An 18,050-nucleotide genomic window follows, 5' to 3' on the forward strand; every position below is an offset into this window, starting at 1 on the left:
CGGATTTATTTTTTCGAGACATGCAACATTTTGCCATTTATTATTTTAAGAAAGTCTAAAGGGGTCATCTGTAAATGACGTCACGCTTTTTTGACGATTTTTACCTCTCCCCTCCCCTCCGTCACACATCGTCACAAAAAGCCAGAACCCCTAATATGACGTCACACCTCAGTCTACAATCTCCCCCCCCCCCTCTCAAAGTTGCTGTTGAATTTTTCTTAAAACATCGACATTTTTCCAAAATCTTGTCAGAGCTCTGTTAACATAGAGTATTTTGATCAATTCCTATTACAATTTATTAAAACCGTTTGTAAAAACGCGAAATAACGGCTAAAACTCGTTTTCTAACATTGCTTTTTTATAATGCAAAAGTGTGACGTCACACCGTTTGAACCCCCCCTCCCCCTCATTACACAACGTCACAAAATTACGGACTCCCCTCTCCGAGTGTGACATCATTTATGGACGAGCCAAAAGTGACTACATTCTGTGATGTAGGCCTACTTTCACGTCAGTTTTACCATCAAATCACGAGTAGAGTATTTACTTTGCGAGACAAGCAATTCTGTCAGCTTGGTTTGTACAGAAAAAGGGAGACAAAACTGCTCGCTATGACTCTCCAATATGGAGAGTTAAAAATAGTGTGTGCGTCGTTTTTTATGGGGATGATATTTGTAACCAAACATCGGTTATAGTAGAATCCTCGTGCCTGAAATTAAGTTTGAAAAGTTTGTTACTCAATTTAAAATGAAATTAATTTAGACAGAAATATTTGACTATTTTAAAAATAAACATGCAATTCTTTTACCGTTAAAAGTTTGGTGAACTTATTCAAAAGTATGATGGAACCTCTTTCAGTTATGAGAATCAAAATTCTAGGCTAAGTTTAGAGTGGCGTAAGCTGTTTTTTTTAGGTAGGAGATTTCAAAGTGTAGGCCTAAGTTTGTCTGTGTGTATGTGTTTGTGTCTGTGTGTATGTCTGTATTGTGACTGATTGTGTTTCTGAGTGAGCGTCTGCTTGTGTGTCTGTTTATGTGTAGGATTGTGTGTCGGTGTGTGTGCGCATGTGTGTCTCTGTGTGAGTGTACCTGTGTGTCTGTCTGTGAGTGTGTGTATGTCACTCTATATGTACGTGTGCGAGTGTGTTTATGACTCCCTATGTATGGCTATCCGTGTTTCTGTAAGTGTATGCATGCCACTCTATATGTATGTGTGCGAGTGTGAAGTGAGCGGACGTACGGGTAGACACTTGTGTTTAGACTCGCAGCAGTCCCTGTCGTGGTTACAGAACCCCCAGAACTTGGAGCAGCATCTGTTCTTGCTGCCACACAGGAGGAGACTCTGGCACTGGTAGCTGTACAGGCACGGCTTGTGGAGGCTGCAAGACAATGGGCGTGACGTTATGGATTGGACCAATGGGAATGTAGAGTTTAAGAAAATATATTTAAAACAATTTTTTACGCTGCTTTTGTGTCTGTATGAGATTTAATGGGGACGGAGTGGTCTAGCGGTAGAGAGCTAGACTGGGCATAGTGCTGACCACACTATCTCTTCATATGCCGAGGTCACTGAAACAGGTGAACTCCACTTCACTTTGACCATCAGGTTTGAAAGGGAAACTTTTTTTATGATATTAAATATTACATAGGAAAAAAAAACAAATTATGTTATCGTTATTAGATTGCAGGTTAGGGTTGCAGTTAGTCTCATGGATATGGCCAAGTAAGAGTTAGGATTTAGGGGTCATCCATAAATGACGTCACGCTTTCTGGACGATTTTTACCTCCCCTCCCTTCCCTCCGTCACACATCGTCACAAAAAGCCAGCCCCCCCCCCCCTAAAATGACGTCACACCTCAGTCTACAACCCCCCCCCCCTCAAAATTGCAGTTGCATTTTTCTTAAAACATCGATATTTTTATCAAAATCTTGTCTGAAATCTATCAAAATAGAGTATTTTAATAAATTCCTATTACAATTTATTAGAACAGTTTTCTAAAGCGCGAACGAAATAACGTCTAAAATTCGTTTTCTAACATTGCTTTTTTATAATGCAAAAGTGTGACGTCGCATTATCTGAACCCCCCCCCCCCCCCCTCCCCCTCGTCACACACCGTCACAAAATTACGGACCCCCCTCCCCCCTACGAGTGTGACGTCATTTATGGATGACCCCTTAGCTTTAAAGTAAATAAGTTATTAACTTATGTCATCACACCTCCAATAGGTTGAGGTGGGGATGAAAGGTGGTGAACTTTGTGACGTCATTTTGACAGACGGTGTGGGTAGGCCTAATGGTTGGGTAAATTTCTTTATTTTAAAAAAATTACGTTAAGTGGCCTACAGATGATCCCAAACAGAACTAAGACATACTTGTAAGCGCGGCTACAAAATTATTTCTAGGCAAGAAATACACACACAAGTTCACAGTATTAGACGTTCTTTATAGAGCTTTCAACATTTCTTATTTTATACTCCGTAATTATCTCATTAAGTCGGCTGCTTACTATTAGTTACGTTATGTCTAGTTAGCTATTGTTACGTCCCTTGTGTTATTTACATCATAGTTATGTCCCTTGAATGTCTGGGCTCTATGTATTGTGTAGCCGTGTTGTTGATGTCAGTGAGTTTGCTATGAATGTGTCTTGATAGGATACGTGTAGTCGGAGCTGTACTGTGTATGAATAATAAAGTGTTGAAGCTAAGTGATATCGTCTACTATTATACTCCAAGTCCTACAAATCAAGTAGGCCTACTATAACACTGTTATCAATAATGTAAAACGGTTATCTGTAATATAACACTGTTATCAGTAATATAACATTGTTATCAATAATATAACATTGTTATCAGTTATATATAACACTGTTATCAGTCATGTAAAATTGTTATCAGTAATATAACACTGTTATAAGTAATATATAACACTGTTATCAGTAATATAACACAGTTATCGGTTATGTATGTAACGATGTTATCAGTAATATAACACTGTTATCAGTAATATAACACTGTTATCAGTTATATATAACACAGTTATCAGTAATATAAAATTGTTATCATATGCACAGCCTACCCCAGCTTGGTGCAGCGTGGATTCGTTCCTGAATGGGCCTCGTTACATTTTCCACTGCAGCATTCACTGTTGTCCTCACAGCTGTCATTCGGAAACTTGCAGTTAAAAGCTGGGGTTAAAAAATTGTAGTTAAAAGTTGGGGTTAAAAAAATTGTAGATAAAAGTTGGGGTTAAAAAAATTGTAGATAAAAGTTGGGGTTAAAAAGTTTATAGTCAAAAGCTGGAGTTAAAAAACTTGCAGTTAAAAGCTGGGGTTAAAAAATTTGTAGTTATAAGCTAGGGTTAGAAAAACTTGCAGTTAAAAGCTTAGGTTAAAAAAGCTTGCGTTAAATTATTGCAATTAGAATCTATGAATTAATAAACTTAAATTAACATCGAAAGTAATCATCTAAATAAAATAAAAAATATTGATAAAAGGTCATGTTTAATACATATAAATGCAAGTAATGGTAAGGGCCTGTCCAAGTGAAATATGTCCATACTAATAAAGTGATCATCAACTAAAAGATGTGAGACAAAAGATATTCACTATCATTAAATCGGTGAAATGTGAAAGCTGATTTTTGAAGCTGATTTGTAACGTAATCATATTTAAATTTTATGTCAAGTTATGTTTCATTGTTTAAATTTTATGTAAAGTTATGTTTCATTATTTCAATTGTATGTAAAGTTATGATCCATTGTTTAAATTTTATGTAAAGTTATGTTTTATTATTTAAATTTTATGTAAAATTACGATTAATTGTTTAAATTTTATGTAAAGTGTTAAGTTTCTTTATTTAAATTTTATGTAAAGTTATGTTTCATTATTTAAATTTTATGTGATGTGAGACAAAAGATATTCACTATCATTAAATCGGTGAAATGTGAACGCTGATTTTTGAAGCTGATTTGTAACGTAATCATATTTAAATTTTATGTAAAGTAATGATTCATTGTTTAAATTTTATGTAAAGTTATGTTTCATTGTTTAAATTTTATGAAAATTTATGTTTCATTATTTAAATTTTATGCAAAATTACGATTAAATGATTAAATTTTACGTAAAGTGTTAAGTTTCTTTATTTCAATTTTATGTAAAGTTATGTTTCATTGTTTAAATTTTATGACCAATTATGTTTCATTGTTTAAATTTTATGTAAAGTTATGTTTCATTGTTTAAATTTTATGTGATGTGAGACAAAAGATATTCACTATCATTAAATCGGTGAAATGTGAAAGCTGATTTTTGAAGCTGATTTGTAACGTAATCATATTTAAATTTTATGTAAAGTTATGCTTAATTGTTTAAATTGTATGTAATGTTATGTTTCATTGTTTAAATTTTATGTAAAGTTATGTTTCATTATTTAAATTTTATGTAAAATTACGATTATTTGTTTAAATGTTACGTAAAATTATGTCTCATTGTTTAAATTGTATATAAAGTTATGTTTCATTGTTTAAATTTTATGTAAAGTTATGTTTCCTTTTTTAAATTGTATGTACGGTTATGTTCCATTATTTAAATTTTATGTACGGTTATGTTTCATTATTTAAATTTTATGTAAAGTTATGTTTCATTTTGTAAATTGTATGTACGTTATGTTTCATTTTTTAAATTGTATGTACGTTATGTTTCATTTTTTAAATTGTATGTACAGTTATGTTTCATTGTTTAAATTGTATGTGCAGTTATGTTTCCTCATCCATGAAGAGGATTCCAGTGCCACCTTAATACGAATTATATTACCAAATATCAATTAACATATAGCACACTAAAACACTGAGACGCTGAAACTTTTGAAGAAATTACTTTAGAAAATATAAAAATATTTTTTTGAAAGAAAATATTTCTATTATTGAAGAATAACAAAAAAGCCCCACTTTAAAATGTTTTTAAAAATAACATAAATGTATGTTTGAATCAAAAAGATTATTCTACATTTAAAACACCTTTAGTTATCTTAAAAATAAACAAGGCCTGCATGTCTTATTCTTAAACAAAATAAAAATAATAACAAACGTTTAAAAACCATATAATTTTTTTCTAAATGCCTTCTTGATTTGCTTTAATAATTGTAACGAAACAATTAAAAAACAACATTCAATTTACGAACGCTTTGATCAAAGTTTTCACAATCCAATCTTCCTTTCTCTAGATAAACAAATCCATATTTTGTGACAGAATGTCTTCAACCTTCACTAAACTGAGATAGACGTCTTCACGATCTCCAATACAATCAAGATTGTTTTTATACTATTGATACTTTATGTGATGATTTAAAAACTGATTTACACACACTTTTTAAAAGCAAAGCGCCTTGTTATACATTGCACGTCGAAGATTTTATATCGGAAGATTTTGTGTGTATTAAAATAGCATCAATCACCGCTTTATTTAACAAAAACATAAAAAAATATCAACTTGATTTTTTTGTCAATGATGGATTCGGAAAAAAATGATTAAAATTGATGGTTTTTGTTTTTAATAAAAATATGGGATTTTGTTTGTATGTTTTTGTAGATTTTTAAAAAGCAATCGGTTAAATTGAGATAATTAAAACATGAAAGACTTTGTCTAGTGTTAAATGTTGCGGCAGTTTTATTGAGGGAAAAGGAACAGTTAGCGGAATAATCTATAGTCCTGTTTGATATTTTTGATATGTTCTAAAATTTAAATTTAACATTCGCTATTTACTAAATGGTATTTTTAAACGTATCCGGTCGTACCCCCCCCCCCAGGAAAAAAGAATAAAAAAGTTAACCCAATACCTTACACGTCATTTTAGTTGAGTCAGGCGTGTCGGGGTCGGGGTGGGGGGGGGGGGGGGTTGAAAGCGCCGACTGCTATTCCGAAAGTCGAGAACTCTTGAGCTCGGAACACGATCTGGAGTGAGTAGGACGTCACTGAGTCAACCCAGCTGTACTGGGTACCTGGCTCAGTTAGGCTTCATATCAAAGCCAGATAGTTTGTATTTGTGTAGCGATATCATGATTTACACGATTTGATACACCCTGTCGACAACTATTAAAGTGGCTGATGTATTTTTAAATTTTTTTATTATTGTTACAACACGTTTTAACCGATCGACGATTTCCTATTGCAATATTCAGGCTCTAAAACCACGGAACCCGCAATTAGTAAAGTTCATTAGTAACATGTGGGTTTCTCAATTTGGTGGCCTTAACACATGGACAAGTTACTTTGAGCAGTGTATGTAGAAATTACATTTCACATATTTCAACCATGACATTTCACATATTTCAACCATGACATTTCACACATTAAACACATTTCACATATTTCAACGTTTCAGGTGCTCTTCTAATCAACCAATCCGACCCCCAATCATTCCACATGGCATTTATTAATTACAAAATAAAAGGAATAAAGAAAACCAAAGGCATCGTTTTATAACATTAGTTTATACCACCACCTCACGTTTTAAAACACATTATAACAAAATAAAGACATTCCCAATATTTTCGGAGCTATGTTACACGTGAATGATCCCCGAAAATCTCTGTTTAATATTTTCTGACGCATTCATCTGATTTGATGAAAAAACAGCAGCAAGAAGAAAACAAGACACAAACATTAAAACGAAAGTAGGAAGCCATTTTTTTTTGCCGCGTGACGTAAATGAAACAAATAAAACAAAATAAAATAAAACGCTAAATGTCTAACAGGCGGAATACGTCGCGAATATGGCTATGTTTGGATACTTCAATTTCATTTTTAAAAACGAATGTTGATGTTAGATCTATAAACCATTAAAACAACAAACAGAGGGGGAAAAAATCAGCGTTACATTAAAAACATCAAAAAAAAACCCCATCATTCACTGAGCGGGAATACCCAGGGGAAATGGCCTGTGCTTTCATTTTAACGTAAAGCCATTTCCTTTTCCGGGAAGCAAATTAAAATCCGAATAACGACATGAAATGAGTTGTTTAATTCATGTGGCATTTGTTTTTTTTCTTTCTATAAAATAATTTGTTGTCGTTATGACAAGTGACAAGGTGGTACGATCTGAGTGTGTGGGTGTGGGGTGTTTATGAGGGGAAGTGTTTGTGGGGTAGTGGGAGTGTGTGGTATTGGGAAGTGTGTGGGATTGGGAAGTGTGTTTCTCTGTGTGTGTGTACGTGTGTGTCTAGGATGGTTGGAATAATGTGTATGTGATGGGACTGTGTGTGGGAATGTGGGGGTAGGGGAAATATATATATAAAGTGAAGTGTTTAGGGGGAAGTGTGAGTGAGGTGTGGGATATGTGATTGTGAGTAGGTTGATTGAGTGTATGTGTGTGTGTGTGTGGGAGAAATGTGTGTCGGGTGGGTAAGTGTGTGTATGTGTGGGAATGTGGGAGTGTGTGATGTTGGGAGTGTGTGTGGGAGTGAGTATTATGGTAGAGGTGTGATTGTAGGAGTGTGGTTGTAGTTAAGATGTGAGTGTGGTTTGTAGTAGAGGTGTGAGTGTGGGAGTGTGGGTTGAAGTAGAGGTGTGAGTGTGGTGTGTGGGTTGTGTGTGAGTGTGTGATGTGTGGGTTAGGGTAGAGGTGTGAGTGTGGGAGTGTGGGTTGTAGTAGAGGTGGGAGTGTGGGGGATGTGGGTTGTGTGTAAGTGTGTGATGTGTGGGTTAGGGTAGAGGTGTGAGTGTGCGAGTGTGGGTTGTAGTAGAGGTGGGAGTGTGGGGGATGTGGGTTGTGTGTAAGTGTGTGATGTGTGGGTTAGGGTAGAGGTGTGAGTGTGGGAGTGTGGGTTGTAGTAGAGGTGGGGGATGTGGGTTGTGGAGGTGTGGGTTGTAGTAGAGGTGTGAGTGTGGGAGTGTGGGTTGTAATAGAGGTGTGAGTGTGGTGTGTGGGTTGTGTGTGAGTGTGTGATGTGTGGTTTGTGGGTTGTGGTAGAAGTGTGGGTTTACCGTGACACGAGGTCCACGTCCAAAAGGCGAGGCAGGTGGCGAGGGTGATCGATGTTCTCATTCTCAACACGACGTCACAGGCATCGAATCTGTCATGGCGTGATGCAAGTCATCGATCTGATGAAGAAGGTATCGAACTTTGTTACAAGTGTCCTAGGGTGGAGGGACGACGTGGTTCAACGGTAGAGCGTTCGGCTGCTAAGCCGAAAGTCTCGAGTTCAGATCCCGGGCTCACGTTCGTAAGACGTAACTGAGTCCACCCAGCTCTGATGGGCAAAGGCACCCGGATATATAGTGCTGACCATACTATCCCCCAATATACCGAGGTCACTGAAAAAATCGAACATACCCCCCATGGACCTTGAAGTTCGAAAGGACACTTCATTCATAGAAGGGTAGGATGAATCTATCAAAGCTTGTCACTGAGCTAGTGAATAGGATAATACATTCTATTTTTGTATTTTTAGATGATTTCTCTATCAGGATCTTGAAAAAAAATGCGAAAAAATAATCAGAATTTCATGTATGTTGGTGTAAAACAGGATATTTTTTTTTTCCATTAAAACTTAGGATACAAATTTCGTCACCAGATGGCATAACTTATTTTGTCAACCTTCACCTTGAAAAAATCCTGACCCCCAGCAACCAAAAATGACGTCACAAAAATTTAAATATCTGGAGCTGCGTGGTAATTAGCATTGACAGAATCCCCGTTTATTATTTAAATAAATTGAATTCATTTAAAATGTCTCTTCCATTATAATCATTTTATCTTCAGAAATTACGGGATTTTGTCATGTATAATAGATCTTTAAATATTTTTTTAAACCCGTAAATGTATTTGCTTTAAAAAAATCTTAAATGTCACGCAGACAATTTCACATTTGTATTTACATCCCATTATTTCTCCTTGCAAATCATGTTTAATGTTTATTTCAATGGCGGCGCCATCCCATAATTTCTCCCAACAGAATTTATTAAAGATATTTTATTAAGTCGTTAAGCCATCCATTAAATTGCTCCGCAGAAACGGCGTGTGGCTATTTTTATCCAATTACAGCCATTAAGACAAAACATTAATTATTGTTTTGATTAGCTTTGTTTCCAGCATTTAATTTTTTTTCAAGACGCAAATTATAAACACAAAAGGCTTGAAACGTCTATGTAATCATACAAAATTTAAAATAAAATATTTTAAAAATATGGCAAGCGATAAAATTGTAGTTATATCTTAAAAACTTAAAGCTGTTTAGGAACCACCGATGACTCTCATTTTCATATTTTTGCATTAATTATAAGCCGTTGAAAAGCCGTTTAGAATTATTTTCTCAATTAAAATATTAAAAAAAAAAACCACCCTCAACCACTTCTGGAAGTCAACCGTAATGGCCAGGGAGAGTAAAACAAAGAATTATAGAACTGTTTTTTTTCCATCATAAAACACACAATAGTGATCTATGGTGTATAGCGTATATTGTATTTATATTAAATAATATAACATTCCATATCACCACAACACCATGACTCTACTAATCCAAGTTAAAAATAAAAGTGTTAGCTAAATTACTATTATATTACTAGTATTTATTTGTTTGATTATTTCTAGCCTTAATAAAACCGGAAGTCATTTTGCATTTATTACACAAATATTTTAAAATATTCAATTTTGGTTGAAAAATATACTTTCTGGCCAAAAAAAATTTGAACCAGATTTTCAAAACTCATGTCAACAACGCGGAAAAAAGAACTGCATTAAAATTGAGGTTTAGCATAACTTTAATAGCAACTTTAAAGAAAAAGAGATAATGTTTCTTGCAACCAATTTACTTTGATAATTGAATTTGGTTTCAGATAAAACGCGACCATATGTGGTTGATTGCTCAAGTCTTCCTATTCAACAACAATCAAATGATAGAATCACAGACGTCAGCACATTTTAGGACTAGTAGGCGTAGAATAAAAATTGATCTTCGTCGCTTTTTACAGTGATTGACGTCAGGAAAATTTATCAGCTGATGGGTACCCGCTAGAGCTGAGTAGACTCAGGGACTAGAATTCATATTGATGGGTACCCGCTAGAGCTGAGTAGAGTAAGGGACTAGAATTCATATTCTAGAGCTGAGTAGACTCAGGGACTAGAATTCATATTGATGGGTACCCGCTAGAGGTGAGTAGAGTCAGGGACTAGAATTCATACTGATGGGTACCCGCTAGAGCTGAGTAGACTCAGGGACTAGAATTCATATTGATGGGTACCCGCTAGAGCTGAGTAGACTCAGGGACTAGAATTCATATTGATGGGTACCCGCTAGAGCTGAGAAGACTCAGGGACTAGAATTCATATCGATGGGTACCCGCTAGAGCTGAGTAGACTCAGGGACTAGAATTCTTATTGATGGGTACCCGCTAGAGATGAGTAGACTCAGGGACTAGAATTCATATTGATAGGTACCCGCTAGAGCTGAGTAGACTCAGGGACTAGAATTCATATTAATGGGTACCCGCTAGAGCTGAGTAGACTCAGGGAATAGAATTCATATTGATGGGTACCCGCTAGAGCTGAGTAGACTCAGGGACTAGAATTCTTATTGATGGGTACCCGCTAGAGCTGAGTAGACTCAGGGACTAGAATTCATATTGATAGGTGCCCGCTAGAGCTGAGTAGACTCAGGGACTAGAATTCATATTGATGGGTACCTATTGAATTCATATTGATAGGTACCCATTAGAGCTGAGCAGACTTATGGACTTGAATTATGAAGAAGGGTACACGTTTTAGTAAGGTAGGCTTAAAGACTTCAATTCATATTGACCGGTGCCTATTAGAGCTGAGTTGACTCAGTGACTTAAATTTATAATGACGGATTGGGCTACCTGTTAGAACTAGCGTACACCCGGGGACTTTCTACAGACTAACTGGTATCGGTAGACTCACGACAGCCCAAACTAATCGAGAGAAGAAGTCTGAAATTCTTCGAGGAGCTTCCATTTGTCATTGTGTGCTCTACCCCTAAACCACATTAACCCTGCGACAACATCGCTCTTGATCAAGCCTTCGTTTATCATACATATTCCCCCCCTTCCCAGAAAGAATTTCATTTCTATTAAGCGTAGATGTTAAACCAAATTCCTCCCACCGAAAATAACAAAGAATAAATTCACCAGCAAATGATTTCCGTACCAGCCGGAACTCTGTTTCGGTCCCGCGAGTTTACCCATTGTGGTAGCACACGCGTAGTTTGAAATATTTAATTTAGAAAAAATTAAAAACTGGAAACCCTTGACACAACTGTCATTATTGTTGTTCTCAAGATGGTGCGTTTGTTATATACACACATTCAGAACAAAAACACAAACACAGAAACACACAAACAAGCAGCATAACGCACGCTCGCAATCGATTTTTATGAGATACCAAGTTTTAAAATTGTAGACATAGGACGACACCAGCCGTAGCTTAACGTGAGATAAACTTTCTTCATGTCCTGAGGGGAAAGGTTATAACCCCCCCCCCTCACACAGAGCTCACCAAATAAATAGATAACAATTTATATCTCTGCTGCCATGCAATGTCCTGCTGGTTAAACAGAAAATTGCGCAACGAAAAGCTGCGCAAACAGAAAAATGCGCAAATACAAATAAATTATACAAATACACTTTAATTTCATCATATTTGGTGAAAAAATGTTTTATTATGCTACAATGTACATGTGGTCGTTCTTTGCCAGTGTCTATGATCGTTCGATTTAAGAAAACAAATTCCGTTGAGCAGTTTTCCGATGCGCAATTTTCCGGTCACCGGAAAATATTTATCAGTCATTTTCTTTGGTTCCAAATTTTCCTACTTGAGATATTATGAATTTGAATTCCCTTAATCTTGATCTACTCGTTCCCCCAAAGTTTTGATAATCAGATTTAGTTTTTGTCTCGTTATAATTTTCAATTAACACCCCCTCACCTTCCACACACACACACACACACCTTCCCATCAGTCGTTTAAAAATTCAACAGTGAGTCTTTTTTTTCGAAATTTCAAAGAATAGTAAACATAAAAGATCGAGTCTACACTATCGATTTTAAATTGAATTCAGAATGACATTAACATGCTAAAAATGTTTGTGTGTTTTGAAAAAAATGATATTGATTTTTCTTGAATGCATGACTGCTTCTATTGATTTTCAAAATTAGAAATTTGCTATTCCGTCTACCAAGTGGGGGAAAAAAATCGATAATTCACGTTTGGAGGGTGGTCTTTTGTTTGTGCTAGATCTTATTAAAGTCAATGAATCGTGTGGTTGTTTGTGTGTCTGCCGGTGTGGTTGTTTGTGTTGGATTGTGTTTTTGAAATGTTTGTTTGTGTGTCGGTCTGTTTTGTTCGCTGTTTTTTTTTGTTAGTTTGTGTGGTTACTTATGTGTTGGATTGTGTGTTGGGTTATCTGTTTTAGATTGTTTGTTTGTTGGTGTGTTACTGTCTGTTTTTTTGTGTGTTAGTTTGTGTGTTGGGTTGTGTGTTTTATATTTTGTTTGTTTGTTTGTGTGTTGGTTTGTGTTGTCTGTCGGATTTTTGTGTGTGTTGGTTTGTTGGATGTTTGTTTTTTATTGTCTGTGTGATTGTCTGCGTGATTGTCTGTGTTGATGCTTTGTGACTGTGAGCTTGTGAGTGGCTGTTGCTGTGTTATAGAGTGTTTCTACTTTGTGTGTGTATTAGTATGTATGTTTATTTATTAGTTTGTTAGATTAATTGGTTGCTACATTGATAGATAAATGTTACAGTTTTAGGTTCTTTGATTTCTTTTTCTTTAAAAAAAATTATTCTCCGCTTGTTTGTTTGTTTGTCCTAGAGTCTTTATAGAGTACAATGTACATCCGTATGACACGCTGCCCCTGCTGTGTTTTATTAGCATGTCATTTATGTCATGTGTCATCACCTGATGACATCCCTGTGTGTCTAGAACAAAATGACATTCACAGAAATCATAGATCAATATCCTACATCCAAAAAATGCATTGAAGTAATTTTGTTTTACCTAGCTCAGTCTTGCGGATATTTTATTCATAGCTTTGTAAAAATACAAGTTTCTATTTTTTTTAAGAATTATATTTTGAAGCGGATTTAAAAAGAAGAGAATGCAATAGGCTTCAGAAAGAGAGAGCGGTCGCTCTTGTTGTTTTACTGGCTATGCTGGTTCTGGTTTAAGTGTGGGGTGTGGTTAAATGTGTATTTAGTATTCAAGGGAAGTAATTTCTAACATGATTTTTTTGCATGGTTGCCAGGGGGAGTAATTTTTTTTACAAAATCGCCAACCGGGTAATTTCTTACTTGGTGAAACGAGTATTATCTAACATGGCTACCGGGGAGGTAAGTTTCTGCACAATTTTAAGGAAAAACTAAATTCTTTCGTGATATTCAAGGGAAATAATTTCTATCAATTCAGGGGGAGTAATTTCTTTCATGATAGTTAGGGGGAGTAATTTTTTTCATGATAGTCAGGGGGAGTAATTCATTCATGATAGTCAGGGGGAGTAATTTTTTTCATGATAGTCAGGGGGAGTAATTCATTCATGACAGTCAGGGAAAGTAATTCATTAAATGGTAACCACGGGAAGTAAGCGTTTACATAATGAATGAGGGGAGGGGAGTAACTTCTAACACGGTAGTGAGAAGTAGGTTCTTTCAAAATAATAATACAGTAATAACATTTTTACTTTGTTTTCAATTGAAGAAATCTGTTACACAGCAGTAAAGGTAGAGCACTCTGCTACAGATTAAAAAATTTATGTAATTTTTTTTGGACAAGGCAGGTAACATATCTTATCTATATTCTACCTTTTCTGCTAACGTAATTTTTGTCTTCGTTCATTGTAGTTTTTACTTATGGATTGAATACGTCAACTTCCGTCAAGAAATAGATTAGAAAATAGACACAAAGCCTCGTTTTGAGACCTGTTATCCACAAGACATCAAGACAAAAAACGAAAACATTTTTTAAATTTAAGTTTATTTTTTTTTTCCACGTTATTATTTCCATTTCTGATCTTTTATTTTCTAAGTTTCACTTTGTGTTTTTAATAACAGAAAGCTGTTAAAAAAATCAATAACCGCCAACCTGATCAGTATTGATCAGCGGAAAAAAAATTCTGCAGTCTTTTCGTCTTTGTTAGAGGATCTTGTCGGCGATCTGATCATAGACATCGATTAACTGTGGTATTGTTACAGTTGGCGCTAATTGTTAAGCTGCCGTGTTTTCGTGTTATTTTATTAAATCGCTGATGAATACGTCGAAACGTTTTTATGGGGTGTTTAATTATTGAGAAAATTTATAAACTCGATAGTCTTGGAGAATATAGAATGCACACATTCGTTGGGACGATTAGAAGAGATAAAGTACACAGAATTTGCTTCTCTCTCTCTTTCTCTCCTCCCCCCCTCTCTCTCTATATATAAGAGTTATATATATATATATATATATATATATATATATATATATATATATATATATATATATATATATATATATATATATATATATATATATATATAACTCAGAACGTTGAATTCATATTGCTGAGTACCCGTTAGAGCTGGGTAGAATCAGGACTTTAATTCATATTGACCAGTGTTTCTTTCGGGGATGGGGATTTCTTCTCGATATATATATATATATATATATATATATATATATATATATATATATATATATATATATATATATATATATATATATAAATTTATGTATAATACTGCTTGTATCCTATTAACACTAATTGGCATGGCAAAGCTACCCTTCCATGATCTCCCCCCCCCACCCCCTACCCCCACCACGTTGATAATTCCCTTAAGCCCTGCCTGAGGTTGGGTATAACACAAGGATAGAGAAGCTTGAGTTCAGCTGATGGAGGAGAATATTTTATGACAGCTGGGTCGGGCTGACCTTGTCCAAATTAAACAAGATTTCTTTTTGTGTTTATCTTAAAAGCACGTGAGCCTCATGCGCTGGTTTAGCTTTAGGTTTGAGCGTCATGTTTGCGTTTTTTTTTTAACACAGTTCTTGATCTTTTTGTGGCCACGATGTGAAAGTGGTCCGCGAGTTTCAAGAAAAGTGGACAGCATCAAAGACAGCATCAAAGACAGCATCAAAGACAGCATCAAAGACAGCATCAAAGACAGCATCAAAGACAGCATCAAAGACAGCATCAAAGACAGCATCAAAGACAGCATCAAAGACAGCATCTAAGACAGTATCAAAGACAGCATCAAAGACAACATCAAAGACAGCATCTAAGACAGTATCAAAGACAGCAACAAAGACAGTATCAAAGACAGTATCAAAGACAGTAACAAAGACAGCATCAAAGACAGCACCAAAGACAGCATCAAAGGCAGCATCAAAGACATCATCAAAGACAGCATCAAAGATAGCATCAAAGACAGTATGAAAAGAGTTTGGTTTTCTGACGTAACGAGGTATAAAATTGACGCCACGACGGATGACTGTACACTATTGGTCCGCCCTTAGACCGGGGTGTAAAACAAAAGGCCGACATTCAAAAGGCCGACAAAACAAAAGGCCGACACGGACGTAACGAGATATAAAATTGACGCCATGACGGATCACTGGACTCAATTGGTCCGTGAGGTGAGTAGGTGCCCTTAGGTCGGGTCTTGGATTTGGACGATTCCACGCCCCCCCCCCCCCATAATCCTTGTCAATTAACCCCCTCCACTTCCCCGTTTCGGCTCTTATTAGAGCCAATAACCCACTGATGAATTACCCTAGGTGTAATGACGCCCCTCCCCAAATAAATAATACCTTGTCAGTTACCCCCTGGGTCAATAACCCCAGGGTCAATTACCCCCAGGAACAATATTCCTAGGTTCACTTACCCCAGGGAAAGAACTCCCCGCCCCCTTACAGTAATTTCTTCCCACTCTTGTGAATATTTATTGCACATATCATCGGTATTTTGAGAAACCCGGCATTCCATAGGATTGCTAAAACCTACAGTTAGACATTCAGACATTCTATAAATGTAATACAGGTTAGCCTGTCCAAGTGCTTAATCCCTCCTTTACTCTGTGCCTAAACCCTTACCCTTACCCTTACCCTTACCCTCACCCTCACCCTCACCCTCACCCTCACCCTCACCCTCACCCTTACCCTTACCCTCACCCTTACCCTTACCCTTACCCTTACCCTCACCCTCACCCTCACCCTCACCCTCACCCTCACCCTTACCCTTACCCTTACCCTTACCCCTACCATAACCCCTAGCCCCTAACCCTAACCGTACCCTTAACCTTACTCATAACCCGACCGCAAGCATTGCATTTTGAAAGGTGCATGCGGTGGATTATGTTGTATTGCAGTTTTTTGGGCGGGTATAATTGTATTCATGTGGTAATCTATAAGTGGATGGGGGTAACGGTGTGTGTGTATGTGTGGAGAATAATCCGTATGGGTGTGGGGGTAAAGTCGGGGGATGTCCCGGAGTAAATGACCCCACCACCTGCTCTACATACCCCCCAACCATCTGCTCCACATACCCCCAGCACCTGCTCTACATACCCCAACCACCCGCTCTACATACCCCCCACCACCTGCTCTACATACCCCCCACCACCTGCTCTACATACCCCCCACCACCTGCTCTACATACCCCCACCACCTGCTCTAAATACCCCCACCACCTGTTCTACATACCCCACCACCTGCTCTACATACCCCACCACCTGCTCTACATACCCCACCACCTGCTTTACATACCCCCCACCACCTGCTCTACATACCCCACCACCTGCTTTACATACCCCCCACCACCTGCTCTACATACCCCCCACCACCTGCTCTACCTACCGCCACCACCTGCTCTACATACCCCCACCACCTGCTCTAAATACCCCCACCACCTGTTCTACATACCCCACCACCTGCTCTACATACCCCACCACCTGCTTTACATACCCCACCACCTGCTCTACATACCCCACCACCTGCTCTACATACCCCACCACCTGCTCTACAAACCTCCACCACCTGCTCTACATAACACAAACCACCTGCTCTACATACCCCCCACCCCCTGCTCTACATACCCCCAACCACACAGGGATTGAGTTTTTAATATTTAAAAACCAGACGAAACTACCCTGGGCCCCATGAGATTAACGCCCCTGTTAATCCGATAATCACCGGCTAATTTGACTCTCAGCACAACTTCCGTGTTCTCTACTCAAATTTAACAGCCTAGTCGTCCAGCTGTTAGTGAGATTCAATTTGTTTCCGTGAGCCAATATAGCTGTTACTGTGGCTCTGCAGCCGTTTGTCTATCAACACAGGACTAGCGATTGATGCCTTGTAATACTTTCGTGTTCAGATGTATGACATTAATTCTTTTGGGACCAAATATTCTTTCTACTTAGACATTGTTATCCGGGGCACTTAAAACTTCCGGGGGGCGGTATTGAATTTCCGGAGGTGCGGAAACTGGGGGCCGTGCTTCTAGGAGGCAGTGCCCTCAACTCCACCAAAAAGATGCCTAAAAGAAACTCTGGGACTAAACACCTTCACGTTTTGTCATAGATCGAACTCCTTCAACCCATTAAAGATATAAATTATGCAAGGTAAACAACTCGCTGTTCAGTGTAAGCTTAATGGAACTTTACTGAAAGTTAACTAACGTTAAGATTATTAAAAAAAACCAAAAAAAAAAAAATGTACTATGGGAATGTAGTGGGAGTAGAGCCTACGGACTGCTACCGGCAGCTCTTTCAGTAGTCAATTAATATGTCAAATTTGGTAGTTTCAATAATACAGGTCTGTAACCAGAGTTTCTTCCAGGGGCATCTCTTCAAGGGGGGGGGGGGCAAAGAAATTCGACCAATCCCTTCCCCCCCCCCCCTCCCCCGGACGAAATATAATTTATATAGAAAATATATACTTTTAACTGTGTCGCCTCCCCCTCCGGAAATTTTTGACCGCTCCTCCGAAAATTTCAAGTGCCCCCCCCCCCCCCCCCGGAGAAAGAAGTCTGTTACTTTATGTTCTACAGCATTTTCGTTGATCAAAGATAGGATT

At 37.3% G+C, this 18,050-nt stretch overlaps 1 protein-coding gene across 1 annotated transcript in view; it reads right to left on the reverse strand.

The window, feature by feature from the left end:
- Positions 1-208: 208 nt before the first annotated feature.
- Positions 209-18,050, reverse strand: part of LOC131929636 (uncharacterized) — a 38,678-nt gene continuing 20,836 nt past the window's right edge. The window contains exons 2-5 of the mRNA XM_059285931.1: positions 7,975-8,091; positions 3,075-3,183; positions 1,240-1,378; positions 209-709 (exon numbers count right to left, since the gene is read on the reverse strand). Coding sequence (XP_059141914.1) covers positions 569-709; positions 1,240-1,378; positions 3,075-3,183; positions 7,975-8,035 — 450 coding nt within the window. The 5' untranslated portion in view covers positions 8,036-8,091 and the 3' untranslated portion in view covers positions 209-568. The remainder of the gene's footprint in view (positions 710-1,239; positions 1,379-3,074; positions 3,184-7,974; positions 8,092-18,050) is intronic.

This window comes from Physella acuta, unplaced genomic scaffold (assembly GCF_028476545.2).
Source record: "Physella acuta isolate Inbredline_101_S28 unplaced genomic scaffold, ASM2847654v3 ptg001658l, whole genome shotgun sequence".
NCBI classification, from domain to species: Eukaryota; Metazoa; Mollusca; class Gastropoda; family Physidae; genus Physella; species Physella acuta.